General features: G+C 38.6%; 1 protein-coding gene across 3 annotated transcripts in view; it reads right to left on the minus strand.

Annotated features, from left to right (window-relative positions):
- Window positions 1–24,528, minus strand: part of NUCB2 (nucleobindin 2) — a 49,219-nt gene that overhangs the window by 14,675 nt on the left and 10,016 nt on the right. The window contains exons 1-5 of one of the 3 annotated variants that reach the window (XM_053561891.1): window positions 20,693–20,809; window positions 19,482–19,672; window positions 18,776–18,919; window positions 17,498–17,605; window positions 13,527–13,653 (exon numbers count right to left, since the gene is read on the minus strand). In XM_053561891.1, the coding sequence (XP_053417866.1) occupies window positions 13,527–13,653; window positions 17,498–17,605; window positions 18,776–18,919 (379 nt within the window). In that variant the 5' untranslated portion in view covers window positions 19,482–19,672; window positions 20,693–20,809. Of the gene's footprint in view, window positions 1–13,526; window positions 13,654–17,497; window positions 17,606–18,775; window positions 18,920–19,481; window positions 19,673–20,692; window positions 20,810–24,528 lie in introns of those variants that run through there. The other 2 variants (XM_053561890.1, XM_053561889.1) reach the window with 2 other exon arrangements.

Genomic DNA, 24,528 nt, shown 5'->3' on the forward strand with positions numbered 1-24,528 from the left:
AAAGTAATAAATATCACTCAGATAAACTCTAATATAGTACCCTCATTAAAGGCTTAATTAGTACCCTCTAATATAGTACCCTCATTAAAGGCCTCACTGCGCCTGTGGCTCAGTGAGTAGGGCATCAGGCCCATATACTGAGGGTGGCAGGCTCAAACCTGACCCCAACCAAACTGCAACAAAAAAATAGCCGGGCGTTGTGGTGGACGTCTGTAGTCCCAGCTACTCAGGAGGCTGAGACAAGAGAATCACCTAAGCCCAAGAGCTGGAGGATGCTGTGAGCTGTGACACCATGGCACTCTACCGGGGGTGACAAAGTGAGACTCTGTCTCTAAAAAAAAAATAAATAAGGTTAATCTGACAAGATGGCTGACTGAAGCCAGCTTTCCACAGAGGCTCCCATCCAGAAGGAGAGTTAAAGGACAGAAATTTAGCAAGTAACCTGGTGGATTAGAGCTGCACCAAGAGAGAAGGTTGAAGAACGCACACCAACCATGCTGAGGTGAGCTGCGACCGCTACAAACAAAAGGTACAATATCCATCACCAAGCAGACGGGAGTCCCCTCCCCCATGAGAACGGCTAGAGCAGAGTTCAAAGGTCCTCCCACTATACTCCACGGGAGAGACCCTCTAAAAACTGGACCTACCTCCCGTACTAGGGTGCCATGGTGTTCTCCTGCCAGGCATAAAACTGTATAAAACTGTATATATTCTCTACCTGCAATTCTGAGCTCCCAGCACTCCCCTCCACTCTCACTCTGAGGTCTGGAGGCCTGGCCTCCAGGAGTCCAGATTCTTGGGTGATTTCTTGAGGGGTGTGGACAGGGCCTGGACTGCAGCTGGTCAGTGCTAATTCTGTGGCATGGGAGTGAGGAGAGGACAGTCGGCTGAGAGGGAACCACGCCAGAGTGGCGGTGCCTCAAGGCGCAGAACAGCAGCCATTTTTTGCCAACAATAAGGCTCACACCCAGATATTCCAAAGTCACACCCCCTGTCTCTCTGGGCAACCAGAGGAGGCCAGGCATATTCTCAGGTGGCAACCACCACAGAACAGATCTGGGATGGAAATGCAGGCCCTGTGAGTAAAGGGTTTGCCTAGGGCGGTTCCGGTGTGGGTGGAGCTCGAGGACTAGAAAACGCACACGCAGAGCCGGGAGATTCCCACGGCGGGGTTGACCCAGAAGACCACTTTACTGAGCCTAAGATGCACCCAGGCCCCAGGGGACCATCAGCTTAAACAAGGAAGGGCAGGCAGAGGCTGGATCTGACAGGTAACCGTGCTGTGAATACTAACAGCTGAAACTGCACAGTAGCACAGACAGGGCCTGAGGCACAGGTTCTGGGAACTCAAAACAGCTTTTCTTCTGCAAGGGAATTTAGCAGGGACAGAAACAAATTCCCACAAACTTGTTCTGTTCTGTCAGTAACATCAATCAAGGGTCGGGCTGGAACTGAGTGAAAACCTGCCAGCCTCCATCAAGCACCCAAGGTTGTCATGCCTCACCTCCCCCTAATGGATAGAGGCAGAGAGCAGCGGCCTGGCTGAGCACACATAGATTTCCTTGTGATTCAGGCAAAGTGCAAACCCCTGGAGTATCTGCTCATTGGAGCCAATTGGGTCACAGCCCCGCGGGGTTATCAGTGACTGGGTGTGAGAGAGGTGCAAGGTGGGGAAGGAGGTATCAACCTTCCCAGACTAATCTATTTCCTGGGTGGGTCCTCCTGACTTCATGGAGCACCGGAGCAAGTCATATTTGAGTTGTCAGCAGACCCCTGTGATCTAATAGCCAGAGACCTTTTAAACTCTCCCACCTGAGATAGGTGCTGACTGAGACAATTGATTTGGACCTTTTGGACTGAGCCAATTGCCTGAGGACTATCCAAGTGGTGCCCTGGGTGTGTGGTAGTAGGAAGGATTGACTTTCCTTTTCCAATTGTTACCTGTGGGGGGTGGGGTGACTAAATTGCTGGTATTTCTCCACAGCTGAGACTTCAACCCAGACTAACTGTTTCACTAGGGTCACACAGAGACCAGCTGAAAACAGTACAGAGCCACTTAGCCCAACCACACCAAACAGGTCCCCACTTTCTCAGGCCGTAGCACTGTATGGGTCCTTGACAAAGCTCCAGGGGAAAAGTCAAACGGTGTAAAATAATCATGGGGTGGAATCAGCAGAAAAATCAGAATAGATCAACCCCCCACCCACCCAAGGAAAGATATGGCAGATGTAAATGAAGATCCCATTCATAAACAGCTGGCTGAGATGTCAGAAAACGAATTCAGAATTTGGATTGCAAACAAGATTAATAGAATGGAGGAAAATTTGGAATTAGAAATTCAAGGAGCAATTCAAAAGTGGGAATTAGAAATTCGAGGAGAAATTCAAAAGTTGTCTCAAGAATTCAACGAATTTAAAGACAAAATCACCAAAGATTTTGACACATTGAAGCAAGAATTTGCAGTCCTCAAAGATCTGAAAAATACAGTAGAATCCCTCAGTAACAGAGTGGAACAAGCAGAAGAAAGGATTTCTGATGTTGAAGACAAAGCTTTTGAATGCTCCCAAACTCTCAAAGGGGAAGATAAATGAAGAGCAAAAACGGATCATTCTCTCAGAGAGCTCTGAGATAATTCAAAGAAGGCTAATATCCGCCTGGTGGGAATCCCTGAAAGCTATGAAGTGGCTTCGCAAGGCACAGAGGCTCTTCTCCATGAAATTATGAAAGAGAATTTTCCAGACATGCCAAGAGATTCTGAAATTCAGATAGCAGTTAGTTTCAGAACCCCAGCACGAATCAACCCGAATAACACATCCCCCGGGCATATCATAATTAACTTCGCTAAAGTTAATATGAAGGAGAAAATTCTGAAACCAGCCAGACGTAAGAAATCCATTACCTACAAAGGGAAGAATATTAGAATGACTATAGATATCTCTGCTGAAACTTTTCAAGCCAGAAGAGGGTGGTCATCGACTTTTAATCTCCTAAAACAAAATAACTTTCACCCCGGATCCTGTATCCAGCTAAACTGAGTTTCATTTATGATGGAGAAATTAAATACTTTAATGACATTCATATGTTGAAGAAATTTGCCATAACCAAACCAGCTCTTCAGGATATTCTCAGACCTATCCTCCATAATGACCAGCCCAATCCTCTACCACAAAAGTAAACTCACTCAGAAACTTGATCAAACTCCAACTTTCACAGTGGCGAAAGGATTTAAAATGTCCACTGGACTTTGGAAAAACTTGATACCCAAAATTTTACCGGACTTATCTATATTCTCCATTAATGTAAACGGATTAAACTGTCCTCTAAAGAGGCACAGGTTGGCTGACTGGATACAAAAACTCAGGCCAGATATTTGGTGCATACAAGAATCACATCTTACCTTAAAAGATAAATATAGACTCAGGGTGAGAGGATGATCGTCCATATTTCAGCCAAATGGTAATCAGAAAAAAGTAGGTGTTGCAATTCTATTTGGAGATACAATAGGCTTTAAACCAAGAAAAGGAAGGAAGGACAAGAATGGTCACTTCATATTTGTTAAGGGTAATACTCAATATGATGAGATTTCAATTACTGATATCTATGCACCTAACCAGAATGTGCCTCAATTTATAAGAGAAACTCTAACAGACATGAGCAACTTGATTTCCTCCAGCTCCATAATAGTCAGATATTTCAACATTCCTTTGGCAATGTTGGATACATCCTCTAATAAGAGCTGAGCAAAGAAATTTTAGATTTAAACCTAACCATCCAACATTTGGATTTAGCAGACATCTACAGAACATTTCATCCCAACAAAACTGAATACACATACTTCTCATCAGCCCACAGAACATACTCCAAAATAGATCACATCTTAGGTCACAGTCTAATCTCAGTAAATTTAAAGGAATAGAAATTATTCCTTGCATCTTCTCGGACCACCATGCAATAAAAGTTGAGCTCAGTAACAACAGGAACCTGCATACTCATACAAAAACATAGAAGTTAAATAACATTATGCTGAATGATAGCTAGATCAGAGATGAGATTAAAAAGGAAATTGCCAAATTTTTGAACAAAACGACAATGAAGACACGAATTATCAGAACCTCTGGGATACTGCAAAGGCAGTCAAGAGGGAAATTTATAGCACTGCAAGACTTCCTCAAGGGAACGGAAAGAGAGGAAGTTAACAACTTAATGGGACATCTCAAGCAACTGGAAAAGGAAGAAAAACCCCAAACCCAGTAGAAGAAAAGAAATAACCAAAATTAGAGCAGAATTAAATGAAATTGAAAACAAAAGAATTATACAATAGATCAATAAATCAAAAAGTTGGTTTTTTGAAAAAGTCAATAAAATAGATAAACCTTTGGCTAACCTAACCAGGAAAAAAAGAGTAATATCTCTAATCTCACCAATCAGAAACGACAAAGACGAAATAACAACAGACTCTTCAGAAATTAAAAAAATCCTTAATGAATATTACAAGAAAATTTATTCTCAGAAATATGAAAATCTGAAGGAAATTGACCAATTCTTGGAAGCACGTCACCTTCCAAGACTTAGCCAAAATCAAGTGGAAATGTTGAACAGGCCCATATCAAGTTCTAAACAGCATCAACCATATGAAATCTCCCTAAAAAGAAAAGCCTGGGACCAGACGGCTTCACGTCAGAATTCTACCAAACCTTTAAAGAGGAACTGGTACCTATATTACTCAACCTGTTCCAAAATATAGAAAAACAAGGAAGACTACCCAACACATTCTATGAAGCAAACATCACCCTGATCCCCAAACCAGGAAAGGACCCAACAAGATAAGAAAAGCATAGACCAATATCACTAATGAATATAGATGCAAAAATATTCAACAAGATCCTAACAAACAGAATCCAGCAACACATCAAACAAATTATATATCATGACCAATTCGGTTTTATCCCACGGTCTCAAGGCTGGTTCAATATACGTTAATCTATAAGTATAATTTAGCACATAAACAAATTAAAAAACAAAGACCATATGATTCTCTCAATTGATGCAGAAAAAGCTTTTGATAATATCCAGCATCCCTTCATGATCAGAACACTTAAGAAAAATGGTATAGAAGGGACATTTCTTAAACTGATAGAGGCCATCTACAGCAAACCCACAGCCAATATCGTATTGAATGGAGTTAAATTGAAATCATTTCCACTCAGATCAGGAACCAGACAAGGTTGCCTGTCTCCACTGCTCTTTAAAATTGTAGGCAGCACCTGTGGCTGTGGGAGTAGGGTGCCTGCCCCATATACTAGGGGTGGTGGGTTCAAGCCCAGCCCCAGTAAAAACTGCAAAAAGAAAAAAGATCTCTGAGCCTAGAGGCCTGCCACTAAAATTGTAATGGAAGTTTTAGCCATCGCAATTTGGGAAGAAAAGGCTATCAAGGGTATCCATATAGGGTCAGAAGAGATTAAACATTCGCTCTTCACAATGATATGATTGTATATCTGGAAAACACTAGGGATTCTACTACAAAACTCTTAGAAGTGATCAAGGAATACAGCAGCATCTCAGGTTACAAAATTAACATTCATAAATCGGTAGCCTTTATATATACCAACAATAGTCAAACTGAAGAAATAGTTAAGGACTCTATTCCATTCACAGTAGTGCCAAAGAAGATGAAATATTTGAGAGTTTATCTAACAAAGGATGTGAAAGATCTCTATAAAGAGAACCATGAAACTCTAAGAAAAGAAATAGCTGAAAAGGTTAACAAATGGAAAAGCATACCATGCTCATGGCTGGGAAGAATCAACATTGTTGAAATGTCCATACGACCTGAAGCAATATAGAATTTTAATGCAATCCCTATTAAAGCTCCACTGTCATACTTTAAAGATCTTGAAAAAATAATACTTCATTTTATATGGAATCAGAAAAAACCTCGAATAGCCAAGACATTACTCAGAAATAAAAACAAAGCAGGAGGAATCACGCTACCAGACCTCAGATGATACTATAAATCGATAGTGATCAAAACAGCATGGTATTGGCACAAAAGCAGAGAGGTAGATGTATGGAACAGAATAGAGAACCAAGAGATTAACCCAGCTACTTACCATTATTTGATCTTTGACAAGCCAATTCAAAACATTCAGTGGGGAAAAGATTCCCTATTTAACAAATGGTGCTGGGTGAACTGGCTGGCAACCTGTAGAAGACTGAAACTGGACCCACACCTTTCACCATTAACTAAGATAGACTCTCACTGGATTAAAGATTTAAACTTAATACAGGAAACTGTAAGTCACACTTTATGGGGGCAAGACATGATTGCAAGAGGGACTTTACCTAACAATTGCAATCAGTGTAACCTGGCTTATTGTACCCTCAATGAATCCCCAACAATAAAAAAAAAAAAAAAAAATGATGCCAGTGAGATAAAATAATGTACTTTAAATCTTAAACTTTTCTTTAGAATAAAGTAACAGAACCACAAATCTAAAAAAAAAAAAAAAGACAAGAAACTATAAAAATACTAGAAGAGAGTGCAGGGAAAACCCTTGAAGAAATCGGTCTGGGCGAGTATTTTATGAAGAGGAACCCCCAGGCAATTGAAGCAGCTTCAAAAATACACTACTGGGACCTGATCAAACTAAAAAGCTTCTGCACAGCCAAGAACACAGTAAGTAAAGCAAGAAAACAGCCCTCAGAATGGGAGAAGATATTTGTAGGTCATGTCTCTGACAAAGGTTTACTAACCAGAATCCACAGAGAACTCAAATGTATAAGCAAGAAAAGAACAAGTGATCTCATCGCAGGCTAGGCAAGGTACTTGAAGAGAAACTTCTCTGAAGAAGACAGGCACAACGCCTACAGACATATGAAAAAAGGCTCATCATCCTTAATCATCAGAGAAAAGCAAATCAAAACTACTTTGAGATATCATCTAACTCCAGTAAGATGAGCCCATATCACAAAATCCCAAGACCAGAGATGTTGGCGTGGATGTGGAGAAAAGGGAACACTTCTACACTGCTGGTGGGAATGCAAATTAATACATTCCTTTCGGAAAGATGTTTGGAGAACACTAGAGATCTAAAAATAGATCTGCCATTCAATCCTATAATTCCTCTACTAGGTATATACCCAGAAGACCAAAAACCACATTATAACAAAGATATTTATACCAGAATGTTTATTGCAGCCCAATTCATAATTGCTAAGTCGTGGAAAAAGCCCAAGTGCCCATCGATCCACAAATGGATTCATAAATTGTGGTATATGTACACCATGGAATATTATGCAGCCTTAAAGGAAGATGGAGACTTTACCTCTTTCATGTTTACATGGATGGAGCTGGAACATATTCTTCTTAGTAAAGTATCTCATGAATGGAAGAAAAAGTATCCAATGTACTCAGCCCTACTATGAAACTAATTTATGGCTTTCATATGAAAGCTACAATCCAGTTATAACCTAAGAATATGGGAAAGGGGGAGAGGGAAGGGAGGGAGTGGGGAGGATAGGCAGAGGGAGGGTGATTGGTGGGATTACACCTGTGGTGCATCTTACAAGGGTACATGTGAAACTTAGTAAATGTAGAATATAAATGTCTTAACACAATAACAAGAAAATGCCAGGAAGGTTTTGTTAACCAGTGTGATGAAAATGTGTCAAACGTTCTATAAAACCAGTGTATTGTGCCCCATGATTGCATTAATGTACACAGCTATGATTTAATAAAGAAAAAATAAATAAATAAAATAAAAAGTAAAATAAATAAAGACTTAAGCATAATAGAACTTCTAAAAAGAATGGCTCTAGTATTTATATGAGGGAATTCTTAGTCGGCTGCTCCAATGAATCCTTTATGGAACAAAAAAAATGTAATGCAAGTAAATTGATTTGAATTATGACTCATTTTTAAAGAAACATCAACTTTTTTTTTTATTTTTGAAAAACAAACTACAATTTAAGTGTAGTTAAATGGGTGAAGTCATTCTGGATTATTTCTGCTATATTACAGAATTGAGCGAAACAGGTACATGTGTTGAAGTAGGAAATCAGAGTTCTCACTTTGGAAGAAGGAATATACAGATATTAAAGTGTAGAAGGCAAGAAGGAAATTGGTGGAGAAAACTGGAATTAGCTTTCTGTATGAATTTAGGATTTCTAAAATATGTACATGTAATATGTATATGCACGTTTCACATGTATATACAAGTGTGTGTATGTATATCCATATGCATAAATATATATACACACTTATATATATTTCCTAGCTCTGTCCCACAAAAGTGCCAAAAAGAAAATATACTCCAGTAATAAGGAGCATACCTGGTTCCAGGCCTTGCTCTATATTATAACTGCCAATTAAAAAAAAAAAAAAAAAAGGGCTCCTCAGAGAAATGGTTGATTCCAGGGCTGGGACATAGTAGATACAAGATGAAACTGGAACATATTGTCATGCCAGAAAGTAAAGAACTACTAAATTTAGCTCAGACAAGCGTGCACTGAGTTCTTTTTTTTTTTTTTTGTAGAGACAGAGTCTCACTTTATGGCCCTCGGTAGAGTGCCATGGCATCACACAGCTCACAGCAACCTCCAACTCCTAGGCTTAAGCGATTCTCCTGCCTCAGCCTCCCGAGTAGCTGGGACTACAGGCGCCCGCCACAACGCCCAGCTATTTTTTGGTTGCAGTTCAGCCGAGGCCAGGTTTGAACCCGCTACCCTCGGCATATGGGGCCGGCACCCTACCGACTGAGCCACAGGCACCGCCCAGACAAGCGTGCACTGAATTCTTACTAAGGCATTGCATACTGGGAGGTTTACTTATGAAGAAAAGATTTTTTTGTAAGACTTAGTCATAAAGGATATAACCAGAGAGTAAAATATATACAAAGACCCTTAACATCACTCAAAATAAGAGAAATACATATTTAAAGAACACTATTATACCATGTAACAGAATCCTAAAACTCCTAAAGTTTAATGACACATACTATTAGTAAAGCTGTGAGGAATTATTGCTGATGGGTATGTGTATTGATACCCTTCAATGGAGGCAAATGTGGCAATATCTATCAAAATTATAAATACATGAATCTTTTGACTTAGCAACTTCACTATAGGGAAATTAACCTACAGATAATCTTACTTGGACACATAGTGGTCTGTATAAGATCGTTCAGTAGAAATAACCCAAATGTCTATTGACAGGGCCTGATTAAATAAATTATGATATGTGTATATCCACATAATGGAATCCTATGCAGCTATTAAAAAAATGAGATGGTTTCTATGTACTAATACAGAAAGATCTTTAAAATATATTATTAAAAGAGAAGCAAAGCACAAAATGTATACTATATGCTATCTTTTGTATAAAAAGGAAAATAAGAACTTTTATTTGCATTTGCTTACATAAGAATAAAGAAACTAAAGGCCAGGCCCAGTGGCTCACACCTGTAATCCTAGCACTCTGGGAGGCTGAAGCGTGTGGATTACCTGATCTCATGAGTTCAAAACCAGCTTGAGCCAGAGCAATACCTCTAAAAATAACTCGGCGTTGTGGCGGATGCCTGTAGTCCCAGCTACTTGGGAGGCTGAGACAACAGAATTGCTTAAGCCCAAGAGTTTGAGGTTGCTGTGAGCTGTAACACCATGGCATTCTACCAAGTGGCAACAAAGTAAGAGGAAGGCAGGGAGGGAGAGAAGAAGGGAAAGAGGGAAGGAGGGAAGACGCTACTGTACTCTACCAAGGGTGACCAAGTAAGATTCTGTCCCCCCACCAAAAAAAAAATTAGTCAGGCATAGTGGTTTGTTCCTATAGTCCCAGCTATTTGGGAGGCTGACATACAGGACCACTTGAGCTCACCAGTCCCAAGTTGCAGTGAGCTATGATAATGTCACAGCACTCCAGCCCGGGTGACAGAGCAAGATCCTGCTTCTAAACAAAATCAATAAATTAATTAAAAAATAAAATTTTAGTCTGTGAGTTTTACACGTTTCTGAATAGGGTTATTCTGTGTGTTTTATCTCTGTTGCTAGCGTAAATGGAATCTTCCATTATATCTTCTAACTGTTGTTTGTACATGAAAAGTATTTATTTCTATGGATTAAGTTTACCGTGCTGAATTTTTCTATTGTTTATAGTTAAGTTTTTCAGTTGATTATTTTGGATATTTCTAGCATATGGTCACATTAACTATAAACAGAGATGGTTTTATCACCTCCTTCCCACTATCTTTACCTCCAATTTTTTTTATTTGTATACTTGTTTTGACTAGTACCTCAAAAACAATGTTATTTAGTATTAGTTATAGTTGGCATCATTGTCTTTGTTTTCCCACTAAGTATGAGTTAGCTGAGTTGGAGATAGCTGATAATGTTATAAGAGTACCTATTATGATTAGTATCTTATTATGTTTTCAAAATTAAGAATGGGTGCTAAATTTTTCAAATGCACTTTCAGTTATATGAGACGACTATGAACTGTGCAAGCTATCCTCACATCTCAAAAATTCTACATCATAGCTATTTAATCTAAATAGTCTAAAATTAAAAGAATACAGGATTGATACTTATTTCAATTTATCATTTGTCCTTTGACTTTATTTATGACTTATTTTTATGCTGTATCAAAATTTTAGTTTTTTTCCACCTTAGGTCTATTTATATGATATTTACAGTGTTAGATTTCCTAATATGAAGTCAATCTTACATTCCTAAAATAAATCCATTTGATATGCAATAATATTCTTTTGAGATACAATAATTTTGGTTTTGACATCAATATATAAAAGAATGTGGAAGCTTTCCTTCTTTTCTATGCCTTGTTAGAGTTTAAAATAGAATTGACAAACTACTCTTTAATGGTCTGACAGAATTCCCTGATGAAACCGCCTGGATCTGGTACTTTTGCAGGGATAGTGCTCTGAAAATTTTTCTATTCCATGTATGGAAATTATTCTAATAGATTTTCTTTCTGTGCTTTTTTTGTTTCCTCTGGTATTTTTTTTTTTGTCTTTTTTTTTTTTTATTGTTGGGGATTCATTGAGGGTACAATAAGCCAGGTTACACTGATTGCATTTGTTAGGTAAAGTCCCTCTTGCAATAGTGTCTTGCCCCCAAAAGGTGTGGCACACACCAAGGCTGGCGCCTTAGCCACTTGAGCCACAGGCGCCGAGCCGGAACCCAGGAGTTTGAGGTTGCTATGAGCTAGGCTGAGGCCATGGCACTCTATCCTGGGAAGCAGTATGAGACTCAGTCTTAAAAAAAAAAGTATGAAAAGTAATGAATTAAGCAACTGTTTTAAAAGACAAAAAATTTGAATAGAACTTCTCTAAAGAAGACAGACGAATGGCTAACAAACATATGAAAAAATGTTCATCATCCCTATCTATTAGAGAAATGCAAATCAAAACCACCCTGAGATACCATCTAACCCCAGCAAGAATGGCCCACTTCACAAAATTTCAAAATTGCAGATGCTGGTGTGGATGTGGAGAGAAGGGAACACTTTTACACTGCTGGTGGGACTGCAAACTAGTACAACCTTTCTGGAAGGAAGTATGGAGAAACCTCAAAGCACTCAAGCTAGACCTCCCATTTGATCCTGCAATCCCATTACTGGGCATCTACCCAGAAGGAAAAAAATCCTCTTATCATAAGGACACTTGTACTAGACTGTTTATTGCAGCTCAATTTACAATCGCCAAAGTGGAAACAGCCTAAATGCCCATGAACCCGGGAATGGATTAACAAGCTGTGGTATATGTATACCATGGAATACTATTCAGCTATTAAAAAAAATGGAGACTTCACATCCTTCATATTAACCTGGATAGAAGTGGAAGACATTATTCTTAGTAAAGCATCACAAGAAAGGAGAAGCATGAATCCTATGTACTCAATTTTGATATGAGGACAATTAACGACAATTAAGGTCACAGTGGGGGTGGGGGAAGGGGAGCAGAGAGAGAAAGAAGGAGGGAGGAGTGGGGAAAGGAAGAGCAGAGAGAGGGAAAAAGGTGGCTCGGCACCTGTGGCTCAAGCAGCTAAGGCTTCAGCCACATACGCCTGAGCTGGTGGGTTCGAATCCAGCCCGGGCCTGCCAAACAACAAAGACAGCTGCAACCAAAAAATAGCCGGGCATTGTGGTGGGTGCCCGTAGTCCCAGCTACTTGGGAGGCTGAGACAGGAGAATTGCTTGAGCCCAGGAGTTGGAGGTTGCTGTGAGCTGTAATGCCAAGGCACTCTATCCAGGGGCAACAGCTTGAGGCTCTGTCTCAAAAAAAAAAAAAAAAAACTCCTGGGTTCCAGCGATCCTCCTGCCTCAGCCTCCTGAGTCCAGGAATACAAGTGCCCACCACAATGGCAAGCTAATTTTTTCTATTTTTAGTACAGACCTACCTCGCTCAGAAAGGTCTCAAACTTCTGAGCTCAAGGGAGCCTCCTGCTTCAGCTCTCAGAATGCTAGGATTATAGGCATGAGCCACTGCACCCAGCCTGATTCTTCATTTTCATTGCTATAATTATTTAAAACTAAAATCATTATGATTTTTGAATAATGTGAATGTATTACCAATTCAAAAAATTAAATTTTAAAAATTAAGAGAAAATAAATTAATTCTAACATTTTAACTAGAGAAACGTGGCAACATGGAGACCACTTTCTTTAAAGAATAATTTTTTTAATGAAAAAATTAAAATTAAAAGAAAAGGGAAAAGAAAAAGAAAAGCATAATTAAAGCACAAAGAAGAAACTCACAAAGTTCAACTGTAAAATGATACAGCCAATTTGGAAAACAATAGATCCATACAAGGAAATATTATTCAGCACCTATAAGACTAGCACTTGGGGAAGCTGAGGTGTATGGATTGCTTGAGCTCAGGAGTTCAAGACCAGCTTGAGCAAGATCAAGACTCCATCTCTACTAAAAGTCAAAAAACTACCCAGTGCCTATAGTCCCACCTACTTGGGAGACTGAGATGAGGATTGCTTTAGCCCAAGAGTTTGACGTTGCTGTGAGCTATGATACCACAGCACTCTACCCATGTCAACTAAGTGAGACTCTCTCTCAAAAAAAAAAAAAAAGAAACAAATAAAGAAAAGAAAAAAAAAAAAGCCAGGTGCAGTGGCTCATACTTGTAATCCTAGCACTCTGGGAGGATAAGGCGGGTGCATTGAGCTCATGAGTTTGAGACCAGCCTGAGCAAAAGTGAGACCCCCAGTCTCTACTAAAAATAGAAAAAACTGAGGCAAGAGAATTGCTTGTGCCCAAGAGTTGGAGGTTGCTGTGAGCTATGATGCCACAACACTCTACCCAGGGCAACAGCTTGAGACTCTGTCTCAAAATAAAAGAAAAAAATATTATTTCAGCCATAAAAAATGAAATCCTGACACATACTACAACACTAAATAAGCCTTGAAAACATTATGCTAAAGTGAAAGAAGCTGGTCACAAATAACCACGTGTAAACTAAACAACCAAATACTAAAATTTTCCTGTCTTTTCTTTAGCACTTACCTTGAAAGGAATCCAATTTCGCTTTAATTAACATTCGTAACCTTCCTACTTCTTGTCTTTTCAGTTCATCAAGTTTTGTCCTCACGTGATGACTTACTAAGTCCAGCTCTTTACTTAGCCTCCCACTCTGTTAACAAAATAAATTAGTTTTATCTATTACATTCATTTTTAGACTGGATACAACGTACAAAAAAGGTGATAATAAATTAGTGATAAATACTTTTGACCAATTTAGATAAATTTTATATTATAAAAAACATTTATTTTACGAGAGATTCAGTTTGTAACTTTAAAATCAAGATGTCTAAAAATATATAATTTACCTGTAATCCAAGCACCCTGGCAGGCCGAGGCTGGTGGATTACCTGAGCTCACGAGTTCAAGACCAGCCTGAGCTTGAGTAAGACCCCACCTCTAAAAATAGCTGGGCATTGTGGTGGGCGCCTATAATCCCAGCTACTCAGGAGGCTGAGGCAAGTGAATTGCTTGAGCCCAGGAGTCTGAGGTTGCTGTGAGCTATGACACCATAGCACTCTACTGGGGCAACAAAGTGAGACACTATCTCAAAAAAATATATATATACACCCACACACATATGTGTATTTATGTGTGTGTGTGTGTGTATATAATTTAGACAAACAGGCTGGGCACAGTGACTCATGCCTATAATTCCAGCACTGTGGGGGAGGCAGGAAAATTGCTTAAGCCCAAGAGATCAAGACCAGCCTGGACAACATACGGAGACCCCAGTCTCTAAAGAATAATTTTAAAATGAAAAAATTAGAATTAAAAAAAGGAAAAGAAATAGAAAGTACAAAGAAGAAACTCAAAAGGTTCAGTTATAAAATGGCACAGCCACTTTGGAAAACAGTGTATCCATACAATGGAATATTATTCAGCCATAAAAAGTAATGAAATCCTGACACATGGTACAACACTAATAAGCCTTGAAAACATTAAAAACATTATGCTAAGTGAAAGAAGCTGGTCACAAATGACCACATATTGCATGATTTCTTTCATATATAATGTCCTGAACAGGGAAATCTGCACAGAAAGTAGATTTGTTATGGCTGAAGAGAAAGAAGTAATTAGGAGTCACTGCTTAATGAATTTTCTTTTACATAATGAAAATGTTCTAAAATTAGACAGAGTTGATGATCATATGACTCTGGATATACTAAAAAAAATAAATAAAAACTTTTAAAAACACTGAATTATCTGAATTATATGCCTTTAAAAGGGTGAATTTTTTTTTTTTCTTTTTTTAGTTTTTGGCTGGGGCTGGGTTTGAACCCACCACCTCTGGCATATCGGGCTGGGGCCCTACTCCTTTGAGCCATGAGCGCCGCCCAAGAGAAGCCTGAATTTCTTTTTTTTTTTTTTTTTTTTTGTAGAGACAGAGTCTCACTTTATGGCCCTCGGTACAGTGCCGTGGCCTCACACAGCTCACAGCAACCTCCAGCTCCTGGGCTTAAGTGATTCTCTTGCCTCAGCCTCCCGAGCAGGTGGGACTACAGGCACCCGCCACAACGCCCGGCTATTTTTTGGTTGCAGTTTGGCCGGGGCCGGGTTTGAACCCGCCACCCTCGGTATATGGGGCCGGCGCCCTACCGACTGAGCCACAGGCGCCGCCCTAAAAGGGTGAATTTTATACTAATAAATTATAACTAAACAAAGTTATTTTTTAAAAAACGTAACTTGGCCTTTTTTTTAAGCATTAGTTATTACATATACAAATAGCCTTTGAAAATTCATCTTTTTTGGCTCCAGCCACATACACTGGAGCTGGCAGGTTTGAATCCAACCCAGGCCCGCCAAACAACAACTACAGTCTAAAAAATAGCCGGGCGTTGTGGCGGGAACCTGTCGTCCCTGCTACTTGGGAGGCTGAGACAAAAGAATCACTTAAGCCCAAGGAAAAAAAAAAAGAAAATTCATCTTTTTGAGGTTGTCTCCTTCTGATTACTTTTTTCATAAATGCGTGATTAGCGGAAGAACCAGGAGAATACACTGTAATAGAAGCAAAAAAAGCAGTATATACATTTCAAGGAAAGAACATTCAGATAAAACAAAGTTTGCCAAAGTGTCATCTCCAACTGGAAGCATCAGTTGCAGCTCTCCTGGGAACTTTAGAAATGCAGGGCCCAGGATTATGTTTTAACAAACCCTAAAATCTAAGAAATTCTGAGATAAAATAAAGGAGCCCAGTAAGATGATGAATATCAGTGTAACCTGGCTTATTGTACCCTCAATGAATCCCCAATAATAAAAAAAAAAAAAAAAGATGATGAATAAAAGGTGTTATGGTGTTTACTTACACTCTTCAAGAGAGTACATTCAGGGGAGCAGTGAGGGCAAAGCCATGCTCCTTGCAGTTTGGGGATTTTGGGCGTATAATTCTCCTTCCAAAAATGCTTGGCTAAAATGGAAAAGGCAAATTCTAACTTTTTTTTTTTTTAACTTTTTCCTGATACAAGAGTCTTTGCTTGGCTATTTGTGATGATTTGGGTTGGCTTTGGATTTTATTGTCTATTTTTATTCTTATTTCTTTTTCATTGGATAACTGTCCAACTGCATTTTGGTTATTTGGGGGGGGGGGTGTCCCTTTATAGGAAATAGGAATTAATTGCGAAAGGAAGACAATTACAAAATTACTCCCTGCACTAAGCCAGGAAGCTAATTGTCTTCTTTACCCTGAATATCTCTATATAGTGATATTCATGATCCATTTTCTCTATATTGCTCCCAAATAATGTATTTCTTAATTCTAATTTCAGGGGATAGGAGACATTGAGAGTTCTACATTAAATATCATTCATCCTAGGAAACTAGGACCACAGTTCAAATTAATCTCTCAGAGTAAGAATAAGATTATCCTCAAAGACAATTCAGGGGAATGATCAAACTAACACTGTTACTTTTTCCCCAGACCAGTTTATAGTTTCCAAGAGGAGAGCTGTGAACCAAAAATCATCCAAAAGCTTCAACAGACACCAGACTCTGATGAGAGTTAGTCTTTCAAAAGGTCCACACTAGAGACAGAGACTCAAATAAAAAAGATGTTTGACCCAGAATGATTCCTTTAAACACAGGTTTCTAATTCTGATTCAAGAAGAAGTCAAGATCATTTTTTAGGACATTTACAAACAAACAAAAGGTTAACGTAAGCAAATAACAAAACTGTCTTAGAAAGCATAACTGTAAGTTCAAAATTAACTGGAAATAATTTTGCTCACTCCATGTATGATAAACCCAGCTAAACTGATTCACTTCCCTCCAAAAGGCTTTTTAAAATAACCCCTCATGTCACATCTTTGTAACTTTAAAGAGCTATCTAAGCTAGGATTGTGTCTAACAGGGTTCTTAGGACAGAGGTAAATGGTTACACTTCTCCTATTAACATAAAATATAGCCCATTATCTATTCTGTTAATTTGGACCTGACTAAAACACCAGAACCTAACTAATCTATTCTAAACTTTTGAAAAGCTTCCTGCTGTTCTCAGATCATGACCCAAGCCCCTGAACATGATACGTAAGACCTGTTGTTATCTACACCAAGATTCTTTCTAACCTCATCTTTCGGCCACTCATGGCTTCCACCTTCCACTTTGGAGGGAGCCCAGTTTCCCATTACCTCTTGTCTCAGAACCCTTGCACCTCAGTCTGGGACGCCTCCCAGTCCCTCTCCTTTTCTCAGTGACATCTTTAAACTCTGGCAGAATCTCTATCAGGAAGCATGGTTTCCTACTTGTCCCCACCGTGTTATGGTAGATTATGTGCCTGTCTTCTACATTTCTACAATATGTTATATATTGATCATATATCCATCCTAACAACCTATTTCTGGATGTGATTTTAGCTTCAGGGTTCCTTAAGTGCTGGGAATAAGTTTCATCTTATCCCCACCACTTAAGGAACTAAGTATCCCCAGCACTGTTTGCTAAATAATTATTTAATGACATTTACCTTTATTTCCTCTATGTCTGCTTTCTGGAGCTTTTCTCTGAAATGTTTGTCTGTTTCCAGCACGTCAATCACTTGCTTGAGATATTCATCATAATAAAGTCCAGTATCCTTCAAATTAAGAAACAAACAGTAATGCTTCTTAAGTTTTTCCTCGTCTAAATCTAAAGATCTTAATTCTGAACACTTTCTAGCAAAATAGCATTGAAGATATATCCACTTTGATAGTTTCAACAAAGTAAAAAAGTTCTATTTCTCAAATAAAGAGTTTTCTATCTGGCCCGGGACCTGTAGCTCAGCAGCTAGGGCGCCAGCCACATACACTGGAGCTGGAGGGTTCGAACCCAGCCTGGGTCCTCCAAACAACAATGACAACTACAACCAAAAAATAGCTGGGCGCTGTCACAGGTGCCTGTAGTCCCAGCTACTTGGGAGGCTGAGGCAAAAGAATTACTTAAGCCCAAGAGTTTGAGGTTGCTGTGAGCTGTGACACCACGGCACTACCGAGGGCAACATAATGAGACTCTGTCTCAAAACAAAAAAAAGTTTTTTATCAGAAACAATGCTGCTTCATCATTACATAAAGGTAGATTTTCTATTTGCTTTAGACAATGAAGATTTAACCAATAATATTAATTGGTTTCTCCTCATCGTCATCTATCCTTTAAACATAACACAGTGTTTTACTGGCTGTTTAGCTCTACATTTAAAATGTATTTTGAGGGCGGCGCCTGTGGCTCAAGGAGTAGGGCACCGGTCCCATATGCCGGAGGTGGCGGGTTCAAACCCAGCCCCGGCCAAAAAAAAAAAAAGAACTCTAAAATGTATTTTGAGGCTCGGCACCTGTGGCTCAAGCAGCTAAGACACCAGCCACATACACCTGAGCTGGCAGGTTCAAATCCAGCCCAGGCCCACCAAACAACAATGGCTGCAACCAAAAAATAGCTGGGGACTGTGGCGGCCGTCTATAGTCCCAGCTACTTGGGAGGCAGAGGTAGGACAATCGCTTGAGCCCAGGAGTTGGAGATTGCTGTGTGTTGTGATGCCACAGCACTCTACCCAGGGCAACAGCTTAAGGCTATCTCAAAAAAAGAAAAAGAAAAAAATGTATTTTGATTAATTCTTCTGTGTACTATCTAATACATTAACTATATTAAATTGTCTAATGTTACTATCATTGTCTAATGTTAAACAGCATATGCTTGTCCAATACCCTTCCCATTGGTATTTCAGAACAAATATTAGTAATATTTTAATTATAATTCCTCCCATTTCACTTACTGGTGGTTCCATCTTTGCACTTTCCACAGGGTGAGTATTTTGTACTTTTGTCTTGTCTATATCTATAGGCACAGCTTCCAGAGCAGTAAGGAGAAATGTAACCAAGAGAAAACAGTATTGTAGTAGGATGGTCTGCCACCTCATCTGAAATGAAGGAATAATTAAAGTCCAGAAAAAATGTTTTAAAACAACTGTATGCATGCATTCCCAATGTCACATTAATAACATATTCAATCTCGAGGATTAATACCAAAAAAAAAAACCTCTAAGAAATGGGGAAAAAGAAATTATAACTCACCCAAAAAGCATTTAAAATACATCATTAAAAAAGTCAGAGGAGAAATGTATTTCGGCCAAAATTTAAAACATAGAAAACAAAATTTTAAAGTTTAAACTGCTTATATATAAGAAAACATTTGGTTAATTACAAAAGCTTTTTTTTTTTAATTTCGGCTTAATGTGAGGGTACAAACAACTGGGTTATAACATTTGCATCTGTTAGGTAGAGTCCCTTTTTTAACTGTGTCTCACACCCAAAAGGTGTGCCATATACCCTTACATTGTGCCCATTAAGTGGGAGCACACCAATCCCTTCCTCTCCTCCCCTCTCCCTCCAACTTGAATTGAATTGAGTTTTTCTCTTATGTAAGTGTATATTAGATTGTCTACTAGCTTCTTATTAGTACTGAGTACATTGGATACTTGCTTTTCCATTCTTGCGATACTTTACTAAGAATGTGCTTTCAATTCCATCCAGGTTAACACAAAAGATGTGAAGTCTCCATCTTTTTTATGGCTGAATAGTGCTCCATGGTATACATATACCACAGTTTGTTATCCATTCCTGAGTTGATGGGCATTTAGGTTGTTTCCACATCTTGGCAATTGTAAATTGAGCTGCAATAAACAATCTAGTGCAAACATCTTTATGATATACAAAGTTTTTAGTAATAATGATAATGAGGGGCCCAACTTTTAATAAATAAAAAGCCCACTTTTAGGAAATGAGGGGAAAAACTGCGTATTTTTTCTCAAAATATAAGGAAGTCAAAATTATTTCCACATGTATTTAGTTTAGTTTTGACCTAATTTTGAAAATAAATTATGAATAGTTGATTAAGAGAGACAAATAACTACCTATAAATATTCTCTTAACCATGTTAAATTATTTTATCATAGCCAATAGTCACTTACTAAAGATCTTTTTTCAAATAAATAGGTCAATAAAATATTGAGTAGAATGTAGTGGTACTGAAACAAAATCAGAGGTACTGATGGTCACACGATATTGCTTCGGGCTATTTTGAATAATGACGTACTGAACATTTGTGTTCAAGTTATTGTGTTTATGTGTTTTCAATTCTTTTGATTATATACCTATCAGTAGAATTGCTGGGTTAAGTGTGATAACTCTATGCTTATCTTTTTGAGGAACTTGCAAACCTTTCCAAAGCAACTGGACTATTTTACATTCCCACCAGCAATAAATGAAGTTTCTCATCTCTCCACATTCCCCTATGTGTTCTGGTCACTTCTGCTGTATTCCCACTCTTCTGCCACATCTACTATAAACAGGAAGGCAAGTCAAGAGAGGAATATGTTTGTTCACACTGTGTGTGTGTGTGTGTGTGTCTCCTAACACCGTGCCGTGAAAAAGTCACTGAAAGTCTCGGGGAAGCTACTCTAAAGCACTGAATGTATGGTTCATAAAGATTTAATTGATACCAGGCTTATAAATAACAACAGAAACCATCTATAGAGTGTTCACTATGTACTAAGCATAATGCTAAACACATTTTTCATAATTAACTCATTTTAAGTCTTACAGTGACCTTGTGAAACAAATATTACTATCCTCATTTTAAAATATGGGGAACTGAGACACAACACCTACAAAGCTTAATTTATGTTACATACCCTGTTTCCCAGAAAATAAGATAGTGTCTTATTTTAAGGTGTGCTCCCAAAGATGCGCTAGGTCTTATTTTCAGGGGACGTCTTATCTTTCCTGTAAGTAGGTCTTATTTTCGGAGGATGTCTTATTTTCGGGGAAACAGGGTAGTAGTGAGTCACAGAGCCAAACAGCAACAACAACAAAAATCAACTACCAAGGAAATTTCACGTCCAGATACAATAAAAATGAGATAAAATGGGCCTGACACACCAGCTCACACCTATAATCCTAGCACTTTGGGAGGGTGAGGCAGGTGGATCACTTGGGCTCAGGAGTTTGACAGCAGCCTGAACAAGAGTGAAACCCCATCTCTACTAAAAACAAAAAAACTATCCAGTCATTGTGGCTAGTACCTGTATCCCAGCTGCTTGGGAGGCTGAGGCAAGAGGATCACTTGAGCCCAAGAGTTTGAGATTGCTGTGAGCTATGACACTATGGCACTCTACCTAGGGTGACAGAGACTCCATCTCAAAAAAAAAAAAAAAAAAGCAAGGAAAGCTTCACACTTTGGAAACAAAACATAAAACATTAAACTTGGACCTGATCAAACTTAGACCTTGCTTCTGTGGAAGTAGAAACAAAGCTCCTCAAATTTAGGTTTATGGATGATGAGACTTGCGTTCTATGCAAACTGGATTTATCTTTAACTTCTGCAGGAAAGAGACAATGAATTGTGACTGCCACTTCGAAGCCAAAAGCTGTTTCACTTTTTGATAATTTTAATGTACAAAAGACTGAGATTTTTAAGAAGTCTGTTTATTTTAAAATCAAATACAGCAGACAGTGGTGGTGTACACCTATAGTCCCAGCTATTCGGGAAGCTGAGGCAGGAAGATTGCATGAACCCAGGAGTTGGGGCGTCCAGTAAAATCACACTGCTGCACTCCAGTTAGGCAACAGAATGAGACCCTCTCTCCAAAAAATAAACAAACAAATAAATATAGAACTGATTAACAGCAAGTACAGCCAGAAGCAAAAGAACACATATCATACAGTTCAATTTATATGAAACATCCAAAATAAGCAAATCCATAGAGAAAGAAAGTTAGCGGTTGTTTAAGGCTGCTGGTAGGGGAAGGGGAAAGTAAGAAATAAGTGCCAATAAGTATAGTGTTTCTTTGGGGGTAATGAAAATGTTCTAAAATTAGATAGTGGCTCAGCACCTGTAGCTCTAGCAGCTGAGGCACCAGCCACATATACCAGAGCTGGCGGGTTCGAATCCAGCCTGGGGCCTGCCAAACAACAATGACAACTACAACCAAAAAATAGGCAGATGTTGTGGTGGGCACCAATAGTCCCAGCTACTTGGGAGGCTGAGGCAAGAGAGTCGCTTAAGCCCAGGAGTTGGAGGTTGCTGTGAGCTGTGACACCACAGCAGTCTACCCAGGGAAACAGCTTATGGCTCTGTCTCAAAATTAAAAAAAAAAAATTAGACAGTGAAGAGTCATAGATCCTTATAAATACACCAAAAACCAACATTTTAAAAGAATTTTATGACATGCGAATCATAGCTTTTTTTAAAAAAAGAGTACAAACAGTACAAAAAAATCCAAACATAAAGTATGTGAAAACTTAAAAAAGAATACAATTTATAAGCCATCACTTTACCAGCCTTGCTTTAAAATTTTTCATAATTATGCACTTTTCTATATTTTAATAACTTTTTCTGCTTTTTCTACAATTACTAGAAAAGCATGGAAAATTTTTACAGCTTGATTTTGAATTTAACTGTTTTTCCTTATAATTCTGTCAATTTTTATTTAAATATTAGATGTATATAAGATTTTCTAGTTTTCTGGTAAATTTAACCATTTATCACATTTGAGTAACTTTTATATCTCAACTTGGCCTAAAATCTCATTTATCTAATACTAAACCAGGTTTTTTTTGATTAGTGTAAATATATATACACATACACACGCACATTGCTTTTTTATCCATGCTAACAATCTCTATTTTCTATATGGATTGTTTACCCTGTTTATTATACATCTAATTAAATTGATACTGTACTTAATTAATTCTAAGATTGCACAATTCTTCAGTTTAACATCTCAAAAATTAAAATTGTGAATGGCTAGGCCAGGTGCCATGGCTCACACCTATAATCCTAGCACTCTGGGAGAACAAGACAGGAGGATCACCTGAGCTCATGGGTTCAAGACCAGCCTAAGCAAGAGCGAGACCCGGTCTCTACTAAAAATAAAAAAATTAGTTGACATCGTGGCAGGTTCCTGAAATCCTAGCTACTCAGGAGGCTGAGGCAGGAGTTTGAGTTTACCGTCAGCTATGCTGACACCATGGCACTTTACCCTGGGCAACACAGTGAGATCTGTCTCAAAAAAAAAAAAAAAATTGTGATTGGCTGCATGGCAACAGCGATATAGTCTTTACTACTTGTACGTGCATAATTTTATTATAGTTATGCTTACTATCATAACTTCAGATTGAGTTTCGCATTACTGGTACTTGCCACTTTAAATATTGTCAAAAAGATATTAAGCTATGACTTGGCATTAAAACGAAAAGTTCTTTTGTAAGCACAGAAACAAAACAGGGGATACTAGTGAAGAAAATATTTGATGTTAGAGGAATAACAGTAACTTTACTTTTGTTTTTTTTTAAAGACACAGTCTCGCTCTGTCATCCAGGCTAAGAGTGCAGTCTAGAGGTATGATCATAGCTCACTGCAGCCTTGAACCCTGGGCTCAAGGGATCCTCCTGAGCCACCCTCCCAAGGAGGTGTGACTACAGGCACTACCACCACCCCCAGCTGATTTTTCTTATTTTTTGTAGAGATGGTCTTTATATGTTGCCTAGGCTGTCTCAAACTCCCAGCCTCAAGCTATCCTCCTATGTCGGCCTTCTGAAATTCTGTGCTGGGATGACAGGCCACCATGCCCAGCCTATTATTTCGTATGAAGGAACAACGAAGTGCTTTACCTGACTTTAGGCAGGAAAATAACCAGCAAGTACACAAAGCTGTTACATTCTGTTACAGAAACCCTTGAGGATTACCTATTAGCAGCCAAACAAGGCAGATGAAAGCAATAGAAACTGACAATGCCTCCAATAAATAAAAAATTTCAAAGAATGTGAGGCTAAACTGATGGACTTGGGCATCATTAAAGCGAAAGTCAATTTGTCAGAAACTTCCCACTACATACAATACAAATAACCATTAAAAAAAAAGAAACTTCCTGCTAATACTGAACAGAAGCTGCATAAATTCCAGCCATATGTAATTTAAAGAAAAAAATAAAGCTGAGTTTAGTCAATAGGAAATGCTGACAAAATCCTGATGTTCTTTTACATGCCTCAAAATAGTATGTTAATGTCAATGTCAACAGTGTAAGGAGACTAATATAAGAGAATGGGCCAGAAAACAACATATTATAGTAACACTATCATAAATGCCTATGGCCAAAAAGTTGCTGCTTTATTAAATTTTAAACTACAAAATGATCTTCCAAAGATCATTTAGTGTATACATTTAAAAAGGCAGCCAGAGTTGGCAAGGGACAATCTGGTTGAATGTTGAGGAGCCCTGCATAATCTGCCAAGTGTGTGTGTTTAGTTCTTGATGCATTCCAAGAACAGTATGTCTGAACAGGTGAAGAAAAGGTTGCCTGCAAAGTAAGATGACTTGGTGTTATTCTTGATGCCATGTCTGGACAACTGCCAGCCCAGAGCTTTCCAGTCAACAAGGAGAGTTTGAGGAAATAACATAAATCTGAAAATTTTCCATTTCATCCTCTGATAGGAAAAAAGCATCAGCTTCGAAGCTTGCAAAATGAGT

The sequence above is a fragment of the Nycticebus coucang genome, chromosome 14 (genome assembly GCF_027406575.1).
Source record: "Nycticebus coucang isolate mNycCou1 chromosome 14, mNycCou1.pri, whole genome shotgun sequence".
Lineage (NCBI taxonomy): Eukaryota > Metazoa > Chordata > Mammalia > Primates > Lorisidae > Nycticebus > Nycticebus coucang.